At 41.7% G+C, this 27,856-nt stretch overlaps 1 protein-coding gene across 4 annotated transcripts; it reads right to left on the bottom strand.

The window, feature by feature from the left end:
* Positions 1-2,585: 2,585 nt before the first annotated feature.
* Positions 2,586-24,024, bottom strand: LOC105034385 (chaperone protein dnaJ 72). 4 transcript variants are annotated; one of them, XR_830147.4, is made up of 3 exons: positions 23,328-24,024; positions 4,240-4,452; positions 2,586-2,954 (listed from the first exon to the last, which is right to left on the bottom strand). XR_830147.4 is itself a non-coding variant. In XM_010909525.4 (3 exons), exons 1-3 carry the CDS (start codon positions 23,744-23,746, stop codon positions 2,892-2,894), a joined length of 552 nt encoding a protein of 183 aa, XP_010907827.1. In that variant the 5' UTR covers positions 23,747-24,019; the 3' UTR covers positions 2,586-2,891. The 4 variants fall into 4 exon arrangements, 3 of the variants coding, with proteins under 3 accessions (XP_010907827.1, XP_010907829.1, XP_010907828.1); XM_010909525.4 differs by lacking the exon at positions 4,240-4,452 and adding an exon at positions 6,605-6,674 and having other exon boundaries at positions 23,328-24,019; XM_010909526.4 differs by lacking the exon at positions 2,586-2,954 and adding an exon at positions 6,605-6,674 and having other exon boundaries at positions 4,257-4,452; positions 23,328-24,022.
* Positions 24,025-27,856: the final 3,832 nt, after the last annotated feature.

The following is a 27,856-nucleotide window of genomic DNA, read 5'->3' as shown; positions in this document are numbered from 1 at the left end:
ATCAGACTATTTCATTTAATACAAACCCTACTGCGACTTATAAGGGGTTGAATCAAGTTAAACGGGTCAAATAGTACTAACACCAAAGAATCTCTTCATGTTGCATTTGGCACTCCAAGTGTTTCTCAAGGATGCCAATCTCCTGGATCCTATGAAAAATTTATTTGTCTGTCTATGTTGTTGCAAACATTTTCATTGCTCGTGTTTCAGGTCCAAGCGTAAGGGTGCTAATTTGTTAGTAAGGTTTGCCAAAGGTTTCCAAAGCATAATAAGACCTAATGGTGCAGGATCGGAGGTAGGTTTTTTGGAGTATTGTACACAGCAAAGGGGGTTGTTAGATTCCAGATCATGCAATATTAGAAATCTATCAAACTTGGCCAAAGTGGCTTCTTCGTGGTAATTTGACCATATGAAGAACCAGTTGTGAATTGGGAGGTCCAGTAGGTCTAGATCCCCAACACGTGGAATTGCCATGGGTTTCGTGCACTGGAGAAATAATGCTAAAATCGCCACCAATAGACCTTGGAAAAGATACCTGATATTTCGTAATTCATCCCAAAGGGTTTGGCTGAGGCGACCACAGTTGGCCCCTAGATATTTTCAAGCAACCGTTTTTCTGAGATAAGGCTCTTGAAAGTGGATTCATCACGCAAAGTAGATGCCGACCAAGGGCTTAGCATACATCTGGTTGAGCCTCTCACATCTAGGAAGCTCAAGGCATCTAGACTATGGCTAAGGATATAACTTCAGAAGGACATGGTTTGAAGGCAGCAGACTAAACAGTGGAGAGAGCAAGATATCTTGAGCAAGACATTGCCTATCAGGCATCCAGAGGCTTCTTACATTCCAAGATCCTATTAACATGGCACAGTAGTAGCCACGCACGCGCACGCGCACATAGACCGACATACATACATACATGTGTGGGAACATCGAGCCCCTAGAAGGCTTAACAGATAGTAGGGTGAGCAATCTAATTCGACGAAGCTTTCTTCGCTGAAGGCCCGCCGGAATGCACATCTTTGAGCTCTGATAGGGTTAGCCGTGGTTTCACAGCATGCTTGAGGCGAGTGGTCTTCTGTGAGTTAGCGAAATTTTTTGCGCATCACAGATAGTGTAGAAAATCCGACGTAGAGTGCATTGACTCGTCCAATTGATCTATATAGTTATCACTTTTTAATACATATTTAATATCTATAGATCAATTTTTTTATTTAAAAATTTTATATGACGAAAATATTTCTGTTTCAAAAAGAATTATGATATTTTATATTCATATTATAACATCATGCATCTATAATATGCACAGAATGTCATTATTTTTTTAAAAAAATAGAAGCATTTTCGTCATTCAAAATTTTTAAACGAAAAAATCGACCTGCGAATATTAAATATGCGTTGAAAAATGATTGGACAAAAATATCTCTCTTATATTATGATATTTTAGATCATATTATATCATCCTAAACTATATTACGATGTAATAATTTTTTTCAAAAAATAAAAATATTTTCATCATATAAAATTTTTAAACGAAAAAATCGATCAGCAGACATTAAATACATATTGAAAAATAATAACTATATAAATCAATCGAACGAGATGATACACTTTACATCGGAGTTTCTACACTGCTCGTGGTGACGTCTTTGGGGCTGAGATCCAAGGGGCATCTTCGACAAGTGGCATCCACTTGAGCCTAGGAGTGGGGCCTAGCATCTGGTCCCAAAAGGCCACTAGGATGTTCTTTAGGGCCTTGAGGTGAAGCTAATAGTTAGTCATGCCTCAGAACTCTGACGATACTCAGCCCCAAATTTAATCAGAGGCTCGGTGATGATGGCATTTGATATAGTCAAACCGCAAGTTCCCAATAATCATACCTATTTTTGCTGCTTCTTTTTTTTTTTTTTCTAAGATGAAAATCACGTACGAGTTTCATCCCTGCCTCTAAACTTGCCGAAGGGAATACTCAAAAACCAAACACATGGAAAAGTATTTTCAATGTAAGGATTACAGTGGTGGTTTTCAAAATTGTCCCGTGAGACTTGTGTTACCATATCTAAGGAGATTATATGCCGCCCATTGTGTTAGTTATCACCATTATGACCATACAACAATTAAATTGGCTGTTATTAGCTCTTTCTAAAATCTAAAAAGAATGCCTCAGTGCACAAGACTCTCGCTGCAAAAAGGTCCGCGGAGGTCAAACGCACACAACCCTACCCATTCATATACGTATAAAAAAAAAAAAGCAAAAAGAAATGGCCGTTTCCATATTCTAAACTTATGAAACCTAGATTATAATAGAGCAACTTTATTATTGAACCAAAGATCTGCTCTCTATATTTTTAGACCCTAATACCAAAATTTTGAAATATATCTACGATGACATTGCTTGTACACTGAAAAAAGAAAAAACACTAAGTATTTGCTGCCATTTGGATCACTCTAAGAGGCCATTATATGCCTTGATGTCCATTAAGGCAAAACAGTATTTTAAATAAAATAACTAGTAGTTTCAGATATATACCTTAACGGTCCATTATAGTAATTATAATTATTCATAATAATTGCAGGGATGATCATTACATTCAAATATGTTACTATTATAGCCATTAATAAAGCTTTAACTGATCAATGGTTTGAATCTTTACATGAATAACTTGTAAGAATTATTTGCGTATCCACTATCTCCATGGTACAAAATGCTTGCTGTAATTCCCAAAGGAAAGTTACACTTCAAGAACACCATGAAGCAATTTCAGTGAAGACTGATATGCACATTTTAAACAGCCTGATAGAGATGATCAGACAAAAGAATTAAAGGAATGTGCAGTTCTTGAACTTTTTACGCTAACCGTTTTTCCGTTTCCGCTGGTGTTCTTCCAGCCTCAACTGTTCTCTTTTCGTACTTTTGCCTTTTCAATTGATTCCATTGCTTCTTCAAATGATTTCTGAACACAAAAGCCAGAGCGCCATTAGATTCTCAAACCATGATATTCCCGATATGCACAAATCAAGCCTTTAGGTATTATATAAGTCAATCCCACAAACAAACAACCAAAAAAAATGTGAAAGTTCACGTTACAGAATGGTTCTTTGAGATTAACACCAAAAGAGGAATACTATGGATTGTCTTAGGTATCAACAGCCACCTTTTCTTTAGCAAACTGACTTGGAAAAGGGGATGCATGTAGTTTGTCAAGTCCCATCAACAATGACAACTCAAATGGGTTGAATAATGCATGAGCACCACATGAAGCATTATTTCATCCATTAGCTTTGTAGAACATCCACATGTTATTATCTTGCAAAAAGCAAATGCATATCAGTTACAGTGGGGTGGATCCAAGAAATCTGATTTCAAAGGATGAGCCAACTTGTGTATCAGGATTGCAAAATAAGTGGCTGAGATATGCTACAGGACTGGTTCTTAAGCACTGAAGGCCACAGCAGATGGACATGAATCAGAAATGGATGGATCTCAACTTGAAGATACAGTTACTGAACACAGTTGGAAGCATCCATAAGAAAATACAAGGACCAATAACTGCAGCAAACATTGGTCATAATGAAAATTCCTCTTTCATATATGTAGGACTAACTTTAATTCTACTTACATTCCTCTTCTATCAGAAGGTGCAATATCTACCCAGAAAAGCCAATTGATAGAACAGATCATAAAAAAAACAGATGGTACACCCTATCAATAAAAATGTTCTAGCTTTCGCAAAAGAAAGTTGACAGTGCACAGCAATATAGCACCGGGTAGTTCTTGGGGCTATTTGAAAGTTTTTTATCAGAAAAGAAGATATCAAATACCTAGATCACCTCATTATTAAAATTCAATTAAGGTAGCTTGAAACAATAAAAGATGAAAGAGGTTATATTGGATCATCTACTCTTAAAAGTGGAGATGTTTGATCTCAGGGTTTAGCATTAAAAGAACTATGTGGGACAGAATCAAGCCTTCTTGATAGGCTGTGAAAAAGATCCGCACATTGGTTTTTGACCTATCTTGAAGTAATGCTGCCTCAGCCACATCAAATTCCGGTACAATCATTTGGATCTACGATAGTGAAACAGGTTCACAAACATTTTACAAAACAAGAAAGTAATGCTTAGAAGACAAAAGTGATTTGAAGTACACCAGGGATTGGAGATGGATATTGGAATTGGAACTAGAAGCCATGTGCAGGCTTTTAAAGAAATCAATTAACAGTGTTATGCAATTGTTACGTTGAGCCAGAGATAGGAACTTTACAGCTCTTCCGCTTGTCAATTACTATATAACCATTGCTGGAGGGGCATCAGCACAGCAGCTTGGCACCCTGATTCCCACAAAAGCAGGACCCACTCAAAACCTCATGGGCATCTTGTAACCCAAGGTTTCTATTTTCAAATGAGGGTAATGTGGCAGCTCCCAGCCAGGTCAGTCCACAGCAGTTTAGCCTGCAAATAAGTCATATGGTAACCTGTCACATCATCAGATTCCCACTCATTTGAGTGAGGTCTAACCCAAATTTTGAAACCGATGGGTCAGGTACAGGTCTAAAATATGACCCATCTCAGGTCAGTTCTGGGTAAGATTGCAGACTGGCATGATCCACGAACTAACTAGGTCCAAAATGGGTCAAACTTTTGATGACCCAACCTGATTTGGCCCGGTCCAATCTAATTTAACCCAAAACCCCATAACTTCTAAATCCCTAAGCCATCTGTCACTCATGCTGTTGCCATGTGGTCTGTATGTTGGATATGACTATTATTTATTTGGGGGGCTGAAGGCTTGATTAATGTTGAAGCACATCATGGTCGATGATATTAGGGATAGCATTACACACGAACTCCCATTTTCAAATTTTCTGTCTACTTGTCATCCATGTACTTGTCAGTTTTCCTCTGAAAACATTGTGCTGTTTTTTTCTTTAATCTTACATGGGCCTTGAAGCTAGGTTTCACCTGAGAAGATCTGAAATGCAGTTGAGTTGGATCTGCATCATGTTTGACCAAACTCAGCCTGAATGGCCTAATTCAACCCAAAATAAGGATTTCTAAATCCCTAAGCCCTCTGTCAGTCAGGCTGCTGACATGTGGTCTGTTGACATTAAGGTTATTTATTTGGTGGGCTGAAGACCTGATTAAGATTGAAGCACATCATAGTCGATGATGTTAGGGATAGCATTATACACCAATACTTTTCTTCAAGTTCTCTCTTGTTATCCATGTATTCCTCAGTTTTCTTGAAATAAACAGCATGTTTTTTTTTTTTTTGGTTAATCTTACAGTGGCCTTGAAGCTAGACCCAGCACAAGAAGGTCCCAAACATATTACATTGGATCTGTTTATCTTTGACTCAACTCACCCTGAATGACCTAATGGGTCTAAAATATTTTCCATAGACCTGATCTGACTGAACATGGTTAGCCAATGGTATAGGTTTGAGTCTCAAGTTGTGGCCCAAAAGGCAACCATGTCAGTTGGACCTAGCCTTGTTGCAGGCCTACAGCAATTCAAGGTCCAGTTTGTGAGATGGTTAATGTACAATTCAAGCATGTTTGAGGGCGCTCAGGTTTGTGTTTACAAATGGTTTGTTTTACAGATTCAGTTGGGGGACAGGCTCCCCTCGGCTCCCACCCCACACACCCCAAAAAAAAATACAAGAAAAAGGAGGAAGATACAGAGGGGGGAGCAGTGGGTGTCATGTGCTGCGCCATCCACAAGCCTGTAGGCTGAACAATATCCACGCATAACCACCCATAGGGGCAAAACAGAGAACATATAAACAGGCCCCTTGCAATATAACAGCAAGTTAATCAAGTGGCACCTATTATCAAGTTATTAACTTACTGAAAACTGCCAATCAGTTAACAGATAAGAAGCATTAAAACCATGCAATATCATATCAGGCCGAACCGCCTGATATGTTCATACTGTATCATACCGGTCTCATACCGGTATGATATGTCATACCATACCAACACTTGGTATGCCATCTCGTACCATATTGAACCACGGACCGACACTATAATAGGATAGTACTAATACATGGTTCAATACCGAGATGGCAAGCATTGATTAAAACTAAAATAAATAAAGCAAATATGTAACAATCATGAATGAGGAACTCATGTGGCAGGGAATGTATTTGAAGCATACTTATCTTTAATAGACCAAAGCTAATAAAAACCGAAAAAAATAGGTAAAGGAAAGAAAAGAGAAAAAGACATGACACGTTCACATCCAAGAGTCTCATGAAAGGCACATGGTAAGTCCAAGAGGCATACATCTAGCATGGAATATGCCAGGCTAACTTCTGAAGGACAGTCTTGTACAAGGAAATTATACTATGACAACATGTTTGAGTGCATCTTAGCCAGTAAATATGGTTCATAAGGCTGAATATGATTTTGGGTGTCAAATAACAGCAAAACCTTTTCATTTTAAGTAAATCGTAGGAGACCAAACTCTACATCTTTATATGCACAAAGAACTTGTACAATAAGATATACTTATTCTTCAAACTAAGAACTGCAGGCATAACTTGATGACTGTCAGCAGAATAATAAATATAACACTTTGACGGAAGGCGTAACATACGCACCCCGGAATTGCTAAATTTCCAAAGAGCTCCAGCACTTCTCTCAATAACAACAGCTCCACCTAATATGGCACTGGAGAGAGAGAATTGTCAATGCAACACCTTAAAATTTCTACATTAGTGTAACTGAATTGTCATCATTACATAGTAGTATTTTTAAGAGGAAAAGAAAATTGGTTTCAACAAACATTAACATATCATTACCTTGTTATTTTTCTTATTGTTACCCTTCTAAATGTTTGCATAGTTAGCTATATTACTGTACAATTGATTGTTAGTTGACCAAACAAGTGGAAAGATAAATTTTCAAAATCACATACAATATGTAACCTATGATCATGAAAACCACAGAACTGTTGACAAGCCACTCCATTGAAACTTAGCATACGATCAATCCAAAGACAGTTTCATAACAAAATGTTGATATTTTCATCTTTCAATTGTTGGGCATCCCATATAAACAACCCCACTTTTGGAGAAAACAAAAGAGAACTTCATTTGAAGTGGAAGTTCATCATCTCTAAGGAGGCCATCAAGGAAATGGAAGCGGCCAATATTACCATGCAGCATTACCGCAGGCATTTGAAGACTTTACAGGGACTGAACTGGATGTACATATGACAATGAACCCAAAGATAAGAACCTCAGATTTGTTCTGGCAAGCAGTTTCATCATTATTAATTATATTCTCTCCAGCTTTAGGTTGCAATCTATAACATTATATAGATGCAAACTGTTGTCAAACCTCTCAACCATAAATTACCCATAGCGGCCCATACGGTAAAGAGAACATTTGAACATCAGGCAACTGTCACAGCAGGGCTATATGGCAGACTGGCACACAGTCAACCACACAGCAAAGAATGGTAGTAGCATTGCAGATCCAGGAAAATGACTATATAAAAAAATCATGCACAGGTGAAGCTTATGGGTGTTTTATAACCAAAGAATGACCCAGCACTGTGGAATCAGACTACTTTCTAACTTACCTCAATTTTCATCACATTCTGATACCCAATATCAACTACCAACTTGGAAATTTTCATCCTAATCACCAAACAAACTATTGTTCTAATTTCTAGAATCTTCTTATGCAATCACAGTTTGAATAGAAAACTCTGACATAACCACCCATCAATCTTGTAGACTTGGACAATGTCGAACATTGAGTTTATCTCTTGGCTCACTGTTAAAGACTAATACTCAGAAACCAGAAGGGTTTTAAGGCCCTGCAAATTTACTACAATGATGGAGGAAAGGGAAAAAATCCAAAATGGATCCAAAGAGACTTGAGCACAACATCAAAAATAACTTTCCATCCACCAATGTAAGTAGTTTACCTACACTTAACATGATATCTTAATCATTATTCAAGGTGAAATTAAAAGATAGCATGTATTATAATGGCTGTAAAACTCCAAGTGACACCTAAAACTAGGACGGCCACTTAAAACCTAAAAAGAGATCCAAAACCCAATGTTTTTTTCCCCTAGTCCAAGGATTTTTTTTTTTTGCTCGTTCCACAAAGAACAAGAACCCTCCTCAATACAAACAAGGCATGCCAAATGTTCAATCAGTTCCCACCAGTATGTCTAAGTTATAGCATAAAAGAAACTAATTATCACATATCCTGTTCAAAACTCATCACCACTTCTTCGATCAGTTCCTGCCAATTCAACTAGAAATAGCATAAGAGGAAAAGCTAGTTAAGTTAATCATTTGTGATCTTATTTGATACATCATGTCTTCCAACTCAAATACCATTTTTCCTTCGTTTTAGGGGAAATGGAGGCCGAAGCAACCAAACTCAAAATACCACTTATATTATGTTTAGGTCATGCTGCGCATCTTGTATCAAAATGATGGGATGTGCCATGTTCCCTTCTTCTATTTCTCTATTAAATTCCTCTGTCGGCTGTTTCTCTTTATCTATACCACATGATAAACCCTAAAATTGAGAGATCTTTTCCCCTTTTCTATTCAAAAGCAACAGTACCATAAGGAATCTTGGTGGAAGGGCTTTCTCTGAAATGCTGACAGCATTCCCCTCCAATAATCACCTGATATAAGTAGCTGTTTTGAAGAATAGATAACAGTTATTCCTGGCAATATGGCACACAGTCTGTTTCTTCTAAGATGAGTATTTCTATGCTTCATGCATCTTATTGTCCTGAGATGTGAAGAGTTTTCTTTGGCATGTCTACATGTGCCTGTCCACATGATGAAATGCAAATTTAACTATCATGGAGAGTAGATGCATTATATTTTCCAAAAACTAGTAATAATAGTCCCTCCCAAAAGCTGCTCTCACTGTTTATTGGGCATAATGATTTGGTTTGCACTTTTAATTCAAGTCCACTAAACAGGGAAACAAATGGAATAGCAAAGACTCTCCTAAATGGTTAGATGGGGTGATCTATTCCAAACGAACCTGATTCATCAAGGCGTTTTACCTATCCTAGTTAGAGAAACTAATACATAAATAAGAACATTAAGGGTTTGTTTGGATATTCCCATAGAATTGGGCTGAAAATCTTGTAGGATTCATGAACTGGGCCATCCATTTGAGCATGGCCGTATATCAACCAAACACCACCCAACCCAGATACTAAGGGAAGAAAAGAGACCCTGATAGGTCTTTTGTTTTTTCTTTTTGCAGCTCAAAAGCTAGGATCTGGGCTGGCTTTAGACAGGCTCTTAGAAAATGCAAACTAGATGGGCCAATAGGCCCAATTTCTATAGAATTTTCGGCCCAATCCTATATAAATATCCAAACAGGCCCTAAAAAGAGCCACATAGTGTCTAATCCAAATGATTGAAAGTAGCGTCTGAAATTTGACTCTAATGTCCTAAGTTGTTTAATCCATGTGGCCTCAGATAAACCACACTTTTTATTGTCAAATGCATTCTAGTATGGTTGCCCAAAAGTTTCAAGAAAATGAATATAAAAGATATGGGACATACATTGTGTAAGATAGTGAACATAGCAAATTTGACAAAGAGGAGTTGACCTCTTAACAGATTACTCTTGTACTTCCCATAATTATGGTAAAAGGTTCCATTGGTAAAATTTAGAGATTTCTTATAGTTAAAATGAAAAATATAGAAGATAGGGCACAAGTTTAAGTTCAAGTTAGAGTTTGAGTGGACTTTTTTACAAATTCTGATTCCTTATAATATGCCACTATTCAGTTATGCTGTTTCTTGGCACAATGGAATAAGTACTTTAATATTCCACAGAATGTGCAATTGTAGCTGAATCTACATTTCTTCAGGGAAGTAAAATCAATTTTCTAGATGTTGGAAATATGAGGAAGCATAAGGATAAACTAAAATGTGATATATGTTGGAGGTCATCCTATGCCAGAGGGAATTGTTTGGAGTTGGTTGGCTGTCCTCCTAGTTTACCACGATAGCTGAATGCACACAGAGCCAGAAGTCAAAGTTTCTCATGTTGGTAAATTTTTGCACTGCTAGCTATCACAGTGCCTAAAATTACAAAGAACTGACTCTTCTCTTGACAGATGTAGTTAGTTCCAAAGGAAGAAACAGAAACCTTTCTTCATGTATTTGTTTAAATGGAGAAATCATCTTCATAGTGTTTCAATGTGTTCATAGATCTAAGCATCAGGCATCCATTTGCTATCTCAAACAACTTACATCATTTGACTCAAGTGTACAACTGCAGAATTTGTATTTCTTCTTTCTTCAGCAATTGCTTGGGTAGATCAGGGTTCATATTCATGATCATAAGTTGTTGATCATATTGCTTTCAATAACATTATCGACATATCATTTATTTTATCATCTGTCTACCATCATGCATGTTCTTTTACCTTTTCCTTAAAGTAGTCTAAGAAGCTTATCGAACATTCAGTAGTCATATTTGGTGCCCAGTGTATCATGTCATTTGGGTTCTGCATATAGAAAAGGAAAGAAGATTGAGAAATTTGGCACTTTATATCCCCCACCCTGCATTTTCAAGGGATAGGGTAAATTAACTCAAAGAAGCAAACAAGGTGATAGAATGTAATTCTTATGCAGTAATGGTTCACATTCTGAAACTTTCTAGTTTCCAGTTAATGGTTAACCCAGTGACATCTTTCACTCATTTCTATTCCAATCAAAATTTCTGTTATGCATGGGAAAGGGACATCACAAAACCTTGATTACTCCTCATAGTAAACATTTACAACTATACTAAACTTAATGTGTCAGTACTGGTATTTATCAGTTGACAGTAACTCATGCTACCTGGTGTAGCCTTTGCAATTAAGGATCAAGCGCATGGAACTATTAAACATTTCATAAGAATAACCATAGTGCTTAGATTTGATAATGATTGAGAATAGTGATAAGTACACTTGAAGAATATTTGCAACGGCTTAACGCAGTATCCATCAAGTTATAAAATTAAAACTTACAACAGAAAAGTTAGCTAACAAATATACATAAATATGCAGGTGGATCTAGAAATGCTACTTTAGAAAATAGTTGCCCAAAAGGATTCCGATGAGCGAACTACTCGAGCCAGTAAATCTGCCCCATCAAATTCCATTCCTGATCATCCATGCTTCTTAATTTCATATTGCATGTTTTATGGAAGTTTTCTTTATTACAGATACAAAATTTCTTAATCTCATACAAGTTTTCTATGTGAATCCAAAATTGTATGAATTCCTAAGTAATGAGAAATTACTCATAGAAACTGATGTGTGCTTGCAGTCATCTTTTCTAAGTATTGCAGTGAGGTTCTAGCTGATACATGTTTATTAAGGATAAACAATATCAAAGAGAAGGAGCAATTTGTGGTAGCATGATTAAGTGTTAAAAATGACTGCAAATTAAACAATAATAACATATAAAACATGTCCGCTCCTTTTGTCAAAAACTCTTCAAACAGTGTTCTAAAGAAAGGTTCAAGGAGATCATTAAGCAACAATGATTATTGCATGACATATTGAGGAAATTAAACAAGATGATTGAACTGTCATTTCGCCGGAGAAAAAGTTGCTGGAAAAGATATCAGCATCCATTAATCAAAATCAAAGACCAAACACAGATACAGAGGTGGAGCCACATCTACATTGGGGGATGGGGGCATGGAGGGTCATGGTCTCCACTTAAATCCAGAAATTTCTTAACATAAGTATGGTTGATAGATCCCACAACACCACCCGCCCCCCTCCCCCCCCCACCACAAAAAAAAAAAAAAAAAAAAAAAAAAAAAAAAAAATCCCTCAATCCGATGGCCATCATTCCTTTATGGAATTTTATAAAAATGTTTTTTTACCACAAATCTCAGCCTTCCCTCAAAGTCACAATTATTTCATTATAAACCTGGCTTTCCTTTTAAGATCCTTAGTATCATCATTTTAAGATTCTTTTTTAACTCTAATTCTATGAAGACTTGGAGATCGGCAGTTAGAATCCATTATTAACTAAGCTCCTAGACAAAATCTGTCTTAGAATTTTTAATTCCAAAACCTATGGAAGCCTAGAGATGGAGATCAGCTGCCGGTGGTTTTCTCGATCAAACACTGCAGTGCCCCCTCCTTGCATTATCTCAAAGCTCATCCTAGTCCAATGACTCCATTGTTTCCCTCTTTGACAGCTTGCTTAACCCAACTTTCTTTATTTCACCAAACAGATCAATACTTGCTCTGTCCTTTGCTTAACGTTCGCCCCGAGCCTTCCCAAGTTCTTTAATGGAAACTTGCCAAGGAAACCAAGTACCTCACCAACTACATTAATTTTTTAAGAAGACATACATCAACATTATCTTGGCTTAATGTGGTAGCATCTGTCCTCATGCGGAAAGACGTTTCTTTTCATCTAATAGCTGAAAACTGGTTAGTATTATCCATATGAATTTCTCCACTACATTGTTTATTCCATCAATATCCTCAGGAATTTCTGATTGCTAATTTGATAATATTATTTTTTATTCTGTCGCCTGTCGCTGGTGAAGAGTACCTACAAGACAAAATTCTTACAGACCGGAGTTGTGTCCGATGGGAATCCTTCGATGCTTAAGTCAGAGAGAGGGTTGTTGAACAGCAGATAAGAATGTGTAGTGTAGCAGAATCTTGATCCAAAATTGTCTTATCCGTGCTGCTCGTTTACCTCCCCTTTTATAAATAATTCTGATGTAACTGTCAAGCACATGGTTCCGTTTTTTATGGTGCTAGATTATCGGATCATAATCGTGGAGTTAGTAGGCTATTTATACCCATTAATGGCCATAACACGTAGTCGATAACCGTTTGTAACGGTTAGGATATGTTGAGCAGATAGGCCGACTATATGTCGGTAATACTGATACGTTGGTAGAGGTAAATCGGTAGAAGATCCGAATGACCATCGTCTGGTAACTCTGATATGCCGATGGTCTTCAGTCGGAAGTCGTTTGTTGTTGGTCGATAATAGCCAACTGTCGGTCAGTCAACCGATTATGAGTCGGATAATATGTTCATTCGGCCGATATAAAGTCGGAGTCGGGGGTCGGTTGATTTGTCCCAACAATTGCCCCCCACTCCCAAGTCCAAGGTAATCCGACGTGTATATTATCACGTGGTCCGTCACGTTGGACGAAGGGAGTCGTCACGTGTTGCCTCGAGCCCCGACTTGACTGCTAGTCAAAAATTCTCCGACTGTTTTATCGTTTCAATGGCTGCAAAATCATTATTGGGCTGTCATGTCGACAGGACAATTTGGTATCGGATGTCTGTATCGGACGTCATTTCAGAAAGATAATTCGGTGCCGAATGATACGATTTTGACTAGTAGATTTTAACCACATGTCCGAATGTCATTGGATCGAAGCTGTTCACGCGGATAACGGTGAGATAGCACGATCAGGAGTAGGTGCATCGAACCATCCGACCAATGGTCAATCCGGATGTCGCCATGTGTCGTCATCTGATGAGACTCCGATTTGACCGCTTCCATCCTGACCGTTGAGGGATCTTATATATATAGGATCGCTTTCGGCCAAACTTTTACTTTGCATGTCTTTATCCTCTGCTGCAGAAACTCTGCCAGAAAGTCGCCCCAGCGCCAAAAGACCAAGGTTCCTTCTCTGCCTTTTTACTTTTAGCTTTCAGGTTAAGTGTTTTCGTCTTCCTTCTTAGGTCCATCTCCTTTTTGTTCTCTTTAGTCTTCTTCTCCCATGGCTAGGGCTTCTTCTTCTCAGGATAGTCGGTCGGAGAATCCGATCGACGACTCCCCATCGGGTCCGAAAGTGAAGACCTTTTCACTATCCGAACCCAATGTTGAACGGCTCCGAAAATAATATCATATCCCAAAGCAGTATCAGCTCTTTGCGCTTGACGCTGATGGTCGGGTGAACTCCCCTCCTTCGAGCCAAATTGCTTTCTATGTCGAAGAACTTCGAGCTGGTCTTCGGTTCCTGATTCCGGAGTTCGTCCAAAATCTTCTGAACTATTATGGTCTCTGTCCCGCTCAGCTAGCACCAAACTCGGTTCGGCTTATAATTAGCTTTGCTTTGTTGTGTCGGTTAATACCGATCGAGCCTCGTCCTTCTCTTTTCCGTTTCTTCTTTGTTCTCCGCCCCCATCCTAAGGCCAAAGATTGGTGGCTCTTCAACCCAAAAAAAAGCCTTCATCATCGATCTTCCATCGTCCATTCATGGATGGAAGAACCAATTCTTCGTTGCTTTTTCTCTTCCCTGGGACTTCCCTTCGCGCTGGGGTGATCCAAGGACCGGCCTCAACGAGAACAGTCGGGTGGAGGTCGACGATCGAGAAGACTTCCATCGATTGAAGGACATGGTGGTCCCGCCGCAGAGAGAGCTGATGATCAAACAAGCTCTCTACGATGTCAGTCTTAATTCGGTCATCAATTTAGGTATAGCATAGTCGATCACTTTTATTTTTTCTTTGTTTGTTTCTGTACTGACTTCCTTGTTCCGATTGCAGCTATGCAGCCGAGGATGCGAGTATCAACCGTTGATATTCGCCAACATGCTATCAAAAAGAGGGCAGTGACATCCAAAGTTGGACCCTCTCGACCGTCGAAGAAGGGTCGAATAACTACATTTGCATCGGCGAGGGAACCTGACGTACCATCAGCATTGGTTTCTGAATCAGTTTTGGCACTGTCGGCCCCAACAGCGCTTCCTGAAGTGCCGTCTACCGAAGATGGAGCGGCAAGAGAAGACGGAGTCGCCGCAGCACCATCGGCGGCTCCATCAACAGAGGCTCGGATCGAAGCAGAAGTCGTGGCCGAGCCAGACCAATCAGTGGCTGCACCGAACGTTCCTCCAGCAGGACTCTCTCGAGCACAGTCAAGCTCCAGTTTCCCCACATTCTCAAGTGCGGGACTGCCGACGGAAGACCGAGGGAAGGCGCCGGTGACTTCGACTGACGACGGATTGTCGCCAAGGCACACCGTTCACTTCAACATCAGGCTTTCTGAGGATGAGTCAGCCTTGGCCAATCAAGAGTGGGCCAAACGGCTCATTCAAGCTACCCTTCTCCCGACTGATCGGGAGAATAAGAAAAGACATACCGTCATCGAGATGTTTTCCTCTTTTTATCCGATGATACTCGGGGTAAGTTTTCCTTCACATATTTTTTTTCGACTAATCCGACCTATCTTCTGCTTTCAATTGGCACACGACATGTTCGACTTGGAAGTTGGCTACTGAAAGGTTGCAGACTTCCGTCGAATATGGATGGATAAAGTGGCGGCAGCTAATGCTGAAAAGATGGCTGCCTGTGAACAACTTCAAGCGGCAATCGAGTGAGAGGCGAGCCTTCAAGAGAAAGTCTCCCGTCTGAGTGCCGACCTTTAATCTTCTGGAGTCGAACTTGAGTTGGCTCGCCAAAACATCTTGGCTCTTGAGTCGCGGATCAAGAGCAAGAAACATTCGATCCATCGGCTTCAACGAGAAAGAGACGGATACATCATTGAACTCGAAGCCGAACGTGGGAGACATTGGGCCAGCCTGAAAAAGTTGGCACTGGCCGATGACGAATCGGCTTCCGTAGAGTTGGTGAGAGCGGAAGCAGAGTCGGTAAAGGAGGCTCTGAACCATCGAGGACTTCAAGAATTCAGAAGAGTTCAAGGAAGAGATCCTTAAAGGTGGGTTCACCTCCTACTGCGTCGGATACGAGGACGGCTGAGATGTGATCGGGAAATTATATCCGGATCTTAACTTGAGCAGTATCGTCCCTCCCATCTCGAAAGATAGAGCTGCTGAAGAAGCCGCGCCGACTGAAGATGGAGCATCGACAGCACCAAAAATTATTCAAGTCTCCGATGCTACGCCAGAGCAAAGAGATGGAGATGGCGACTGATGATCGGTGCAATCTTTTGTTTTTTTTGTTATCAAATACTTTTATAATCGGACTTCGGTCTAATTTTGTAATCTTCTTTTTTCAATGAATGAATTTTTTTTTTAAGTACAGACTCTCTTTTCTGTGTGTTTGTAATGTTATAGAGTAATTATTTAACTACCGAATATCAATCGGCAAACCGAACGTTCGATAGTACTTGTAGAATCGTCCGTTAGTCAAATATCCATTTGACATACTTTTAAGCATTAGGATAAATGGTAATAAGCCGAATACCCTGCGTTCGACCTTAGTCGGGTTAGTACGTCAAGTTATTTGATAATCGATGGTAAGCTGAATATCCTTCGACCGATCGTAGTCAAGTCGGTATAATTTTAATTCGATCTGGATCGTATTAGCATAGCATTTCGCTTAGTTAAGACTAAGTCGGTATAATAGTTGTTCGACTAGGATCGACTTTTACAGTGAAAAGCCAAAATATATTCGGTACCGAGACAGTCAGTATTGTGGCTTTTACAATGAAAGTCAAAGTATAATTGATATGTCGGTTTTTACAGTGAAAAACCAAAATATAGTCGACAGTCGATGAATTGACCGTCCATCTGTCGGTCCATTACCACTTTATAGTTGACTGAAACTTGTGATTCTGAAATTCAATGTTTCACTCTGAATAATGTATACATGGACAACTTTATTAATAATACATTTTCAAGTTATCAGCATTCCATATTCGGGGGATGGTTACTTCCTCTAGAGTTTCTAACCGATATGCGTCCGGTCTAAGTATTTCGATTATCCTATAAGATCTTTCCCAGTTTGGAGATAACTTTCCCTGATCAAGAGGTTTTAAGACTTCTGCTTTCCTTAGGACCAGATCTCCAGAACGGAAGATCTTTGGTTTAACTTTTGCATTATAATACCGGACTATCTTTTGCCGATAGGCTGCCATCCGAACTTGAGCTTACTGTCGGACTTTTGGAAGTATATCTAAATCAGCTCTCCGACATTCTAAGTTACTTGGTTCACTATATTGCTCTACCCTTACTGATGGTAATCCGATCTCAAGTGGGATCATCGTTTCTGTTCCATAGGCTAAATTGAATGGCGATTCTTCCATCGGTATGTGAGGAGTCGTTCGATATACCCATAAAACTGGACATAGTTCTTCCACCCAAAGGCCTTTAGCTCCATTCAATCTGATTTTGAGTCCATGCAGAATTATTCGGTTGGTTACCTCCACCTCTCCGTTGGATTGTGGATGACCGATTGATGTGAATTTGTGCGTAATATATGAAATTTTGCACAAATTCTTTGAAATTCTGATTGTCGAATTACCGACCATTGTCAGTGATGATGATGTGTGGTAAACCAAATCTGCATATAATTAATTTCTGAATGAAGTCTTCCATCTTGCTCTCAGTGATTTGTGCTAGAAGTTCAGCTTTCACCCACTTGATGAAGTAATCGATGGCGACCACTATGAACTCCTCTAACCAGATGCCGGAGGAAAATGACCAAGTATGTCTATTCCTCATTATGCGAAGGGTCATGGCGCAACAATCGATGTTAACTGACTTGCCGATTGATGTTGTATATTTGCATATCTCTAATATGGTTCGTACCTTCGAATAAATTCAACTGCATCTTTCTTCATAGTGGGCCAATAGTATCCTTGTTGTAGGATCTTATAAGCTAGAGATTTGCCCCTCAAGTGATTTTCACAAATCCTTTCGTGGACCTCCCTGAGTGCATAGTCGGCATCTGTTGGTCTCAAATACTTCAGTAAGGAAAGAGAGAATGACCTTTTGTATAGATGACCATTCATTAAAATATATTAAGAGGCCGTCCATCTGAGTCGTTTGGCTTCTGAGGAATCCATAGGAAGAGTTCTATCAGCTAAGTACCGGACAATCGGATCCATCCAGCTTGGTTCATCAGTAATTTGTAGCACTTCCTCGACTTTATCAATACTCGACTGTTCAAGACATTCGACGAATGTCCGATCCAGTGAGTTGAAAGAAGAGGTTGCACGTCGCGAAAGTGTGTCGGCTCGAGCATTCTCTGTTCTTGGAATGTGAAAGATTTCAAAATACTTTAATGTTGAAGTTAGATCCTTCACCTTCTAAAGATACTTCATCATAATAGAATCTCAAGCTTCAAACTCGTCCTTAACCTATCCAGCAATCAATTGTGAATCGGTGAAGACCTTTAGACTGTCAATGTTAGGCTCCTTGACAATTTTTAAGCCAACTAAGAATGCTTCATATTCGGCTTGATTATTCGAAGCTTTGAAATTGAATCGAAGGACGTATTCGGTTATAACCCCTTCGGAATTGGTGAGGATGAGACCAGCTCCACTGCCTTGTGCATTATATGCTCCATCATTATGTAGCACCCATACCGACGTCGAGTTGAGTTTAGAAGTCTTGGCCGGTTTTATTTTGTCATCAGCTTCATCTTCAAATTTATTATCAGATATTGTACATTCAGTGATGAAGTCGACCAAAACTTGCACCTTCATTGACAGATGTGGGCGGTATTGTATATCAAATTTACCAAGCTTTATTGCCCACTTTGCCATTCGTCTCGACGTATCAAGTCAGTGCAAAATTGCCTTCAACGATTGGTCTGTCAAGACAACGATGAGGTGTGCTTAAAAGTACGGGCGAAGTCGTTGCGATGATATAATTAGAGCATAAATCATTTTTTTCGCTCTTGAATATCTCACTTTAGCATTGTGGAGCACCTTGCTGGAGTAGTAGATCGGTCGTTGAATTTGATTTTTATCTTCTTGAACAAGTACCGAACTGACTGCTTCCGTTGAAATTGTCTAGTAGAAATACAGAGTTTCTCCCACTTTCGGTTTTGTCAGTAGTGGCGACGTGCAAGATATTTTTTCAGGTCTTCAAAGGATTGCCGGCATTCATCCGACCATGAGAAATCCTTTGTCTGCCGCAGGGTCTTGAAAAAAGGCAAGCATCTTTTGGTCGATCTCGAAATGAATCGACTAAGTGTGGCGATCTTTCTATTAAGTTGCTGTATCTCTTTCTTTAAACTCGGATACTTCATGTTGATGATAGCTTTTTTCTTGGAATTAACCTCGATTCTTCGTTGTGAGACAAAATCTAAAAATTTTTTCGAAAATCACTCCAAATGCACATTAGTCGGATTCAACTTCATCTGATGTCGTCGAAGTATGCTGAAAGCTTCCTCCAGGTCCCGAACGTAATCTGAAGTTTGGGGGTTTTCACCAGCATGTTGTCCACATGAACTTCTATGTTTCGCCCAATCTGTGCTTTGAAGATTTTATTGACAAGCCATTGATAAATGACTCCGATATTTTTTTAACCGAAAGGTATTACTTTATAGCAGTAGATGCCTTTGTCGGTTATAAAGACTGTATGCTTCTTGTCTTCGGATGCCATCCGAATCTAATTGTAGCCTGCGAAGGCGTCCATGAAGCTTAAAAGTAGATGATCCGAAGTCGCATCAACTAGTTGATCAATCTTCGACAAAGAAAAACTGTCCTTCGGACAAACTTCGTTCAGATTTATGTAGTCGATCCAGATTCTCCATTTTTCATTTGCCTTTCTCACCATCACTACATTGGCGAGCCAATCAAGATAAGTAGCTTCTCTAATGAAGTCAGCTGCGAGGAGCTTGTCGACGACCTCTTAGTCGATGATCTTCGATCTTTCAGAAGCAAAAGACCTTTTCTTCTGTCTCACCGGCTTGACCTTCGGATCAATGTTTAGTCGATGAATTATTACTTCTAGAGGAATACCTAGCATATCAGTAGCCGACCAAGCAAAAATGTCTGCGTTTGCCTTGAGTAGATTTATTAGTTGCTGCCGTTCCGGATCAGACAGCTGTGATTCAATTTGGACTACCTTCTCAGGATCTTTTTTTAATGGGATGAAAATCAATTGTTCGATTGGTTCACCCCTCTGTTCATTTTTTTTTTGATCCAATTTATCGACGACAAAGAGCCTTCGGGTTGATTATTTTATGTTGAAACTAGAAAACATCGTCGGGCAAGTTGTTGATCTCCACATATCTCTCCGACTCCATTTTTTGTCGGAAATCGAACCAGTAGATGGTATGTCGAGACCATTGCTCTCAAAGTATTCAGATCAGATCGTCCGAGTACGGCATTACAAGCCGAGAGAACTTGGACAATCGTGAATGTCACGAAAATAGTACTCTGTTGCGGTTCAATTCCTACGATAAATGGAAGAGTGATTTCTCTCTCCATAATGACTGCATCTCCTTTGAAACCGACTAATGGTGTTGAGACTCTTCTAAGTTGACCAGTCAGTAGTCGCATTCGAGAGAAAGTCGAGTAAAATAAAACATCCGTCGAACTTTCATTATCTACAAGAATTTTTTTTACATCATAATTAGCTATCGTTGCCGAGACAACGACAGCATCATCATGGAGAGTTTAAATTCTTCGAACATCTTCTTTCGAAAAAGTTATTACATTGTCAAGTCATCGTTTCTTCGCCGACTCTTTTTCGAAAGTTGCCCCCTAGTTTGATCGTTCGGAGATCATGTTAATTACTTTTGCAGTCGGCCAATTGTTGATAGTCTCCTCAGTTTGTGGCTGAGGTTGTCGGTCAGTAGGAGGTTGAGTCGGTTGATCTCTTCGAAACTTCTCGAGATAGCCTTGTCGAATCAGGACTTCTATCTCGTCCCTGAGTTGGATGCACTGTTCAATATCGTGACCGTGATCATGATGGAACCGACAGTACTTTCTGTCTCGACTCCTCTATGATGCTTTCATTGGTGGAGGGTGTCATAAGTATTGTGTTCCTTCAATCTCCATCAGGATCTGCACACGAAAAGTAAAGAGAGGAGTGTAGGAGTCATACCTGCCATAGTTCGGCTTCGGGCTCCATCTTTGAGATAAAACTCTTTTGTTGACAGTCGGCCTACTTGATTCGACCGGAGCTTCACTTTTCTTTTGTTTCTTCTTCTGACTTTTTTCATCTGTTTGGCATCGATCAGAAGTAGTTTCATCCGCACGAATGTACTTATATATGCATTCCAAAAGTTCAGTATAGATTCAAAGGAGAGTTTTATCGAGAGAGTAAATAAATTTGAATCCCCTCAGACCCTTTTTCATGACCGATATAGTCATATCTTCATTGAGGTCCCTGACCTCAAGCGTGGCTGTATTGAAACGAGCCACAAAGTCTCTCAGTGTCTCTATCTCACCTTGCTTGATTGAGAAGAGACTGTCGGATGTCCGTGACGACCTTCGACTTGTACTAAAGTGGGCCACGAAAGAATGCTTAAGCTGCTCAAAAAAGTTAATGCTTTCCGACTGAAGTCCGAAATACTAGACTCGAGCAGTCTTCCGAAGAGTTGTCGGAAAGGCAATGCATAAGAGGACATCGATTGCCCTCTGGATCATCATGAAAGCCTTATAGCTCTCCAAGTGATCAATCGGGTCGGTGAAGCCATCGTATGACTCCATCTGCCGCATCTTGAACTGAGAGAAAATTGGTTCATCCAAGATGCACCGAGAGAGAGGCTGGGCAGTGTGAAAGTTATAGTCATTTAAAAGCTTCAGACCTTTCATTTGAAGTCGGACGAGTTGACGATCAATTACTCGAAACTTGCATTCATAATCGTCAAGCCGTCGTTACTGGAAAACTCCAAGGGTGGAACCCCCTGAAAAACTTGAAGAAGAAGCAGAAGGCGTCCACAGTCGTTTTCTCTTCTTGATACTGTATACGAGAAGGAGAGGAAGAATGTCGCAAATGGTAGGTGGCACGATGAGAGTGCCGAGAATGTGGTTGTCCATCTCGGTGGGAGTGTCGAGACGGTCGAAATGAAGATGAGGATGATGAGCACTGTGGAGGATGGCGGCTGTGTCTAGATAGCACTGATTGAGCCACTGATTGCTCCAGGCTGCTGCTGCAACTGCTGGATTTGCTGCTGTTGGAGGATTTGAACCCCCTCTGTCAAAACTTTTACTTGCTACATGAGTACAGTAATCTGTGCGTCCGTGGTGACCACAAAATGCGAGAAACTGAACTCAACCACTGGAGGTAGAGGAACATCTTTTTGATGGGAAGATTGCCTCGCCGATCCAGTCGAGTGTTGAGCTCTGATTCTCGGTATGGTTGACTGTGGCTGTCCCCCTACCTGGCGCACCAATCTGTTGCGGCCAACTCCCTTCGCCTGTCGTCGGTGAAGAGCACCTGCAAGACAGTCCTCACAGATCGGAGTTGTGTCTGACGGAGACCCTCCGATACTTAAGTCAAAGAGGGGGTTAGTGAACAACAGATAAAAATGTATAGTGTAGCAGAATCTTGGCCCAGAATTGCCTTACTCGTGCTGCTCGTTTATCTCTCCTTTTATAGATGATTCTGATGTAACCGTCAAGCACGTGGTCCCATTTTTTATGGCGCTAGATTATCGGACCATAATCGCGAAGTTAGTGAGCTATTTATTCCCATTAATGGCCGTAACATGTAGTCAATAACCATTCATAACGGTTAGGATATGTTGAGCAGATAGGCCGACTATATTCGGTAATACTGATACGTCGATAGAGATAAGTCGATAAAAGATCCGAATGACCATCGGCTGGTAACTCTGATATACCGATGGTCTTCAATCGGAAGTCGTTTGTTGTTGGTCGATAATAGCCGACTGTCGATCGGTCAACCAATTATGAGTCAGAGTAATATGTTCATTCGGCCAATGCAGAGTCGAAGTCGGGGGTTCGGTTGATTTGCCCCAACATGTTCATTGAAATGTTTAAAAAAAATAAAGTGGAAGGCCAAAGCCTGTTTATTAAAAGCCTTCTAATTGATTGTTGCAACAATGATATAGTTTAGAGATCTAAGTGGAATCCCCCCGCCACCCAAATGGATGGATGCTGGCACCACCGCTGCATACATAGCCTAAGGGAATGGCATAGAGTACATACAAAACAACAAAAACCCTTCTTCTTGCCATTCCTTTCTACTCTCTTTATTGATGTTCTCTCTATTTTTACAAGTGTCATCCTTACTAGTAAATCAGAAACTCCACTGGCTTTGTGTCCATGCACTTCTACTTTGAACGTTATTGCCGAAAGTCAGAATCTAAAATTAACCTCCCAATAATTGATCTGAATTAACAAATACATCTAGTACCAGCAGATAAAATGGAGCTGCCCGGTAAGTACCAAAAGACAACTCCGAAAATTATTTGTGAAACACACACTAGAAACAGAAAATAATCATCTTTCTTTTCCTCAGAGTCAAGATAAAACAGGGGGAATTTACGTGACGATCACATCGATAGACTGCAAACATGCATATACTTACACACGAAACTACCCATCAAAATCAAAATTTATATTATGAATACGAACAATTCAATGATAAATTCTAAGAAAAATTTACCTTGCGAATGCAATATTCACAAGAAACCCTCGCCTCGTCAGGAACCGAAACACGGACTCCACATCAAATCCCAACCCACCATCCCCCGGCGGAGGGCGACGGTAGCCGCCGCCACCACCACCATACCCGTACTGGCGCCCTCCATAATAATAAGAGGATGAAGAAGCCTGCCCGCAGCTCCACCGTTCAAACGACGCACCTCGACGCCCACGGTCATAATCGGCGCGCTTCCGATCATCAATCAAGACCTCATACGCCTCGGATGCCTGCTTAAATTGAAGCGAGGCTCCGTCTCTGACCTCCTTGGAGGACTGGGCGTGCCTGTCCGGGTGGAATTTGAGGGCGGATCGCCTGAAAGCCTCCTTGATCTCCTCCTTGGTGGCGTTTCTACTCAATCCCAGGGTCTTGTAATAATCCATCTACGAGGAAAAAGGAGCGATTTTGGGAGGTATTGGGGCCGGAGAGGATATAGAAGCAAAACCCATATGAGGAAAGGGGAGGATTTGGATCAAGCGACGAGGGTTTTCGCGGGCATTGTGTTGAAGGCGAGGGTTTTGGTGGGATCCATGAACGAAGAAAAGAAGGATTTCGATTTGATGTGATCTTGGTGTTTTGTGGTTTTAATTTTGGAGTTCGGAGAATGAGAATAACGGAGGACGCGTGGTTTGTCTCTTTACCGCGAGTTTAATTAAAGGCATCGTGGGAGGCAACAAGACGATGGATACAGTCTAAAGACGGCAAAATAGGTCCGATTCGATGGATATATTTTTTATTGATCTAATTTAAAAAATAAAATTTAATTAAATTAAAATTTAAATTTTAAAAAAAAATTAAAAATTATAATATAAATATGAATAGAATATGAATAGTATTATTTTTTATCCGAATTCGATCTGAACCTACGGATATTACCTGAATATATATGTTTATAATTTTATTTTGATAATTTTATTTTAATTAATAATATGTATAAAATTATTTTAATTATTTATACCTTCTATGTTGAATTGTAATTCTATTTCTATTATTTGATTTCTATAAATCTAAACTTATAAATTATGTTCTATGTTGAATTGGTAATTCTGTTTTGGTTGATAATATGTATAATTATTTTGGTTGTTTATTTTTTAGGTTATGAGATGGATATAGATTGGATATGGAGAAATGGATTACCCATGAGTATCCTCGAACCCATTAGGTATGGGGATGGGTATCTCTTTTCTTATCTGATCGGATATCGGATAGGATTTAAATATAGGGTGTTGGTGCAAAAATCCGCCCGCGTCGGAGAAGCTAGAGTCGAGGGAGTCGCGGTCACCGCCGGGACCTGCAAAAGAAGTCTAAATCGGAATTGGGGTTGCTCTGGCAAGACCCTCCGACGCTCAAGTCAGTTCTCTGCCTCAACAAGAATGGAGCACTCGAACAGAAATTTTAGCAGAGTTTTGGGATGGAAATTAGAGCTTAGAGAATAACGTATCTGGGGTCCCCCTTTTATAGGCGGAGGGGGCAACAGACTGATAGTGATGTTTGTAACCGTCTGGCAGTGGGCTGCCCAGGGTCAGGAGTAGTTTGTTGCGAAGAGTAGTGGAGTAGAATTGTGGCCATCACCGGGACATGCCACGTGGAGTCTGTTGCGGGGAGTGGAGCGACGTCCGTTGTCGCAACTTGCCAGAGGGTGGAGGAACCGCACGGTATCCATCGCAGGAAGTGGAGCAGGATCGTGGCCGTTACTGCGGTTTGCCAGGGAGTGATGGAGCCGTGCAGAATCCGTCGCAGAAAGTGGAGCAGAGTCGTGGCCGTTACTGCGGTCTGCCAGGGAGTGATGGAGCCGTGCGAAATCTGTTGCAGGAAGTGGAGCAGAGTCGTGGCCGTTACTGCGGCTTGCCAGGGGGTCCAGGTCTCAGTTGGAGCCCGGTCTCCGTAGAAGCCCGGATGGGGATCATTTGTTGAGGAGGCTCGGCCAAGGCCTGTCTGCAACAGAAATCCGAAAGGAATTCGTCCATAATGGAAGCTTGAGCGAAGGCTTACGGTGGGAATTCGGCATGGACCGCTCATGGTAGAAATTTGAAGTAGATCGTTTGCAGTGGAAACTCGGAGTGGGTCGCTTGCGGTAGGAGCTCGGAGTTCGGCTCCCGTGGGAGTCCGGACGAAGTCTTCCTGTGGTCAAAGTCAGGGACGAAGTCCAGCTTCCGTAGGAGTCCGGGCGAAGTCTACCTGCAATTGAAGTCAGGGGCGAAGTCCGGCTCCCGTAGGAGTCCGGACGAAGTCCTCCTGCAGTCGAAGTAGGGAATGAAGTCCGGCTCTCGTAGGAGTCCGGGCGAAGTCTACCTGCAATTAAAGTCAGGGGCAAAGTCCGGCTCCTGTAGGAGTCCGAACGAAGTTTACCATGCAATTGAAGTCGGGGACGAAGTCCGGCTCCCGTAGGAGTCCGGATGAAGTCTTCCAGTAGTTGAAGTCGAGGATGAAGTCCGGCTCCCGTAGGAGTCCAGATGGAGTCTTCTTGCAATCAAAGTCGGGGGCGAAGTCCGGCTCCCGTAAGAGTCCGGACGGAGTCTTCTTACGGTCGAAGTCGGGGACGAAGTTCGGCTCCCGTAGGAGTCCGGACAGAGTCTACCTGCGATCAAAGTCGGGGACGAAGTCCGACTCTCGTAGGAGTTCGGATGGAGTCTACCTGCGATCAAAGTCGGGGGCGAAGTTCGGCTCCCGTAGGAGTCCGGACGGAGTCTTCCTGCGATCAAAGTCGGGGGCGAAGTCCGACTCCCGTAGGAGTCCGGACGGAGTCTACCTGCGATCAAAGTCGGAGATGAAGTACGGCTCCCGTAGAAGTCCGGACGGAGTCTACCTGCGATCAAAGTCGGGGGCAAAGTCCGGCTCCCATAGGAGTCCGGACGGAGTCTTCTTACGGTCGAAGTTGGGGATGAAGTCCGGCTCCCGTAGGAGTCCGGACGAAGTCTTCCAGCAGTTGAAGTCGGGGATGAAGTCCGGCTCCCGTAGGAGTCCGGACGAAGTCTACCTGCGGTCAGAGTCGGGGACGAGGTCCGACTCCTGTGGGAATCCGGACGAAGTCTTCCAGCAGTTGAAGTCGGGGATGAAGTCCGGCTCCCGTAGGAGTCCGGACGGAGTCTTCTAGCAGTTGAAGTTGGGGATGAAGTCCGGCTCCCGTAGGAGTCCGGACGAAGTCTACCTACGGTCGGAGTCGGGGATGAGGTCCGGCTCCCATGGGAATCCGGACGAAGTCTTCCAGCAGTTGAAGTCGGGGATGAAGTCTGGCTCCCGTAGGAGTCCGGACAAAGTCTAGCAGGTAGTCGACCACCGCTGAACTTGGGTGGAGTCCGCCCGTCATGGTGAGTCCGGTCGACGTTGGTGGGGGTTTATCCATCGGCAGAACTTGGGAATATTGCGGAGGCTCGGCCGCCAGAGAGGTTCGGCGAGGTATCGTCGGAGGTCGGACGTCAGTAGAATCCCTGGAGGGTCACTCCTATCACGAACTTCGATCGGGGGGTATTTTATACCCAACACCAGTCCCCCTACTTCCGAGTTCGAGTTTTGAATGAAGGAAGTACAGAGAAATCTCCACAGCCGAAGTTGTCCCCTTGAATCCCATGCACGATCGCCCTCAGATATTCTGGCATTTAATGCGCGCGTGCTGGAGTCTTTTCGAATCGGGGCGATCCGAAGGGACCTTTCGGAATTCTCGCTGGTGCACTAGCCTAGGTACGGCGCAGTAATAGCTCTGTTAGCTGTCAACCACTTTTAGCCACCTGCCGTGGCGAGTGGGACACATGGCAAGCATGGGTCGGCTTAGAAAAATCCGCGATCATTATAGCGTCGGATCCCAGGGGCTATTTAAACCCGCCTTTCCGTCTTTAGAGGCCTCATTCTGCCTGAAAGTCCTGTCGGTGTCTGTCTTCTCTTCGAGAGCTCTGACCCTCCTTGGCATCTACCTTGGCCCTAAGCGTCCTTCGAGTCATCCCTGTCCTCGCGCCTTCTGCATCCTTCGGAGCGACTTAGGTTAGTCCCGGAACTTTCGTTCCCTTTCTTGCCATTTGGGTGCCCCTTTTCCTCCATTTTTCTCCTGCCGTATTCCTTTGGTTTGGTTCCCCGCAAACTTTTCGTCTCTTGTTTCGTTTGATTTCTCTGGAGTTTTTAGGATTCTTATTTGAAATATCTTCTGGCACCTCCACCTCTAGTGGTTCCGGGAGTTCGTCCGCCTCAGCCCCCCAGAACCCCCACACTGTACACGAACCCACATCTGGGGCTGGGCCTCGCCCGATTTTTGCGCCGGATGCCATTCCCTGTTCTCTAACTCCAGATGAACTCCTACTGATAAGGGTTCAGTATGGAGTTCCTCCGGAGTACGATCTGGAGCTTCCTGATCCCGCCAACCGGGCTAGCACCCCCCCACCTGGCCGCTTCTGCCTGTATCAGGAGGCCTTCCGCGTCGGACTCCGGCTTCCGCTTCCGTCCTTCGTCGTCGTCCTTTTCTATTTTTTAGACATTCTTTAGCTTCAGTTGCGCCGAACTCCTTT

This window comes from Elaeis guineensis, chromosome 1, assembly GCF_000442705.2.
Source record: "Elaeis guineensis isolate ETL-2024a chromosome 1, EG11, whole genome shotgun sequence".
Classification (NCBI taxonomy): Eukaryota; Viridiplantae; Streptophyta; class Magnoliopsida; order Arecales; family Arecaceae; genus Elaeis; species Elaeis guineensis.
The sequence above is the reverse complement of the archived record's forward strand: the minus strand, read 5'-3'. Positions and strand labels throughout refer to the sequence as shown.

Bases quoted from the DNA above. Each gene is read 5' to 3' on its own strand.
- LOC105034385 (XM_010909525.4), bottom strand. From the start codon at position 23,746: ATGGATTATTACAAGACCCTGGGATTGAGTAGAAACGCCACCAAGGAG. The intron at 6,675-23,327 runs GTAAATTTTTCT...CTCTCTCTCCAG, and splicing joins GTGAATATTGCATTCGCAAG to TGCCATATTAGGTGGAGCTG. The intron at 2,955-6,604 runs GTGCGTATGTTA...TTTTGTGTTCAG, and splicing joins GGAAATTTAGCAATTCCGGG to AAATCATTTGAAGAAGCAAT.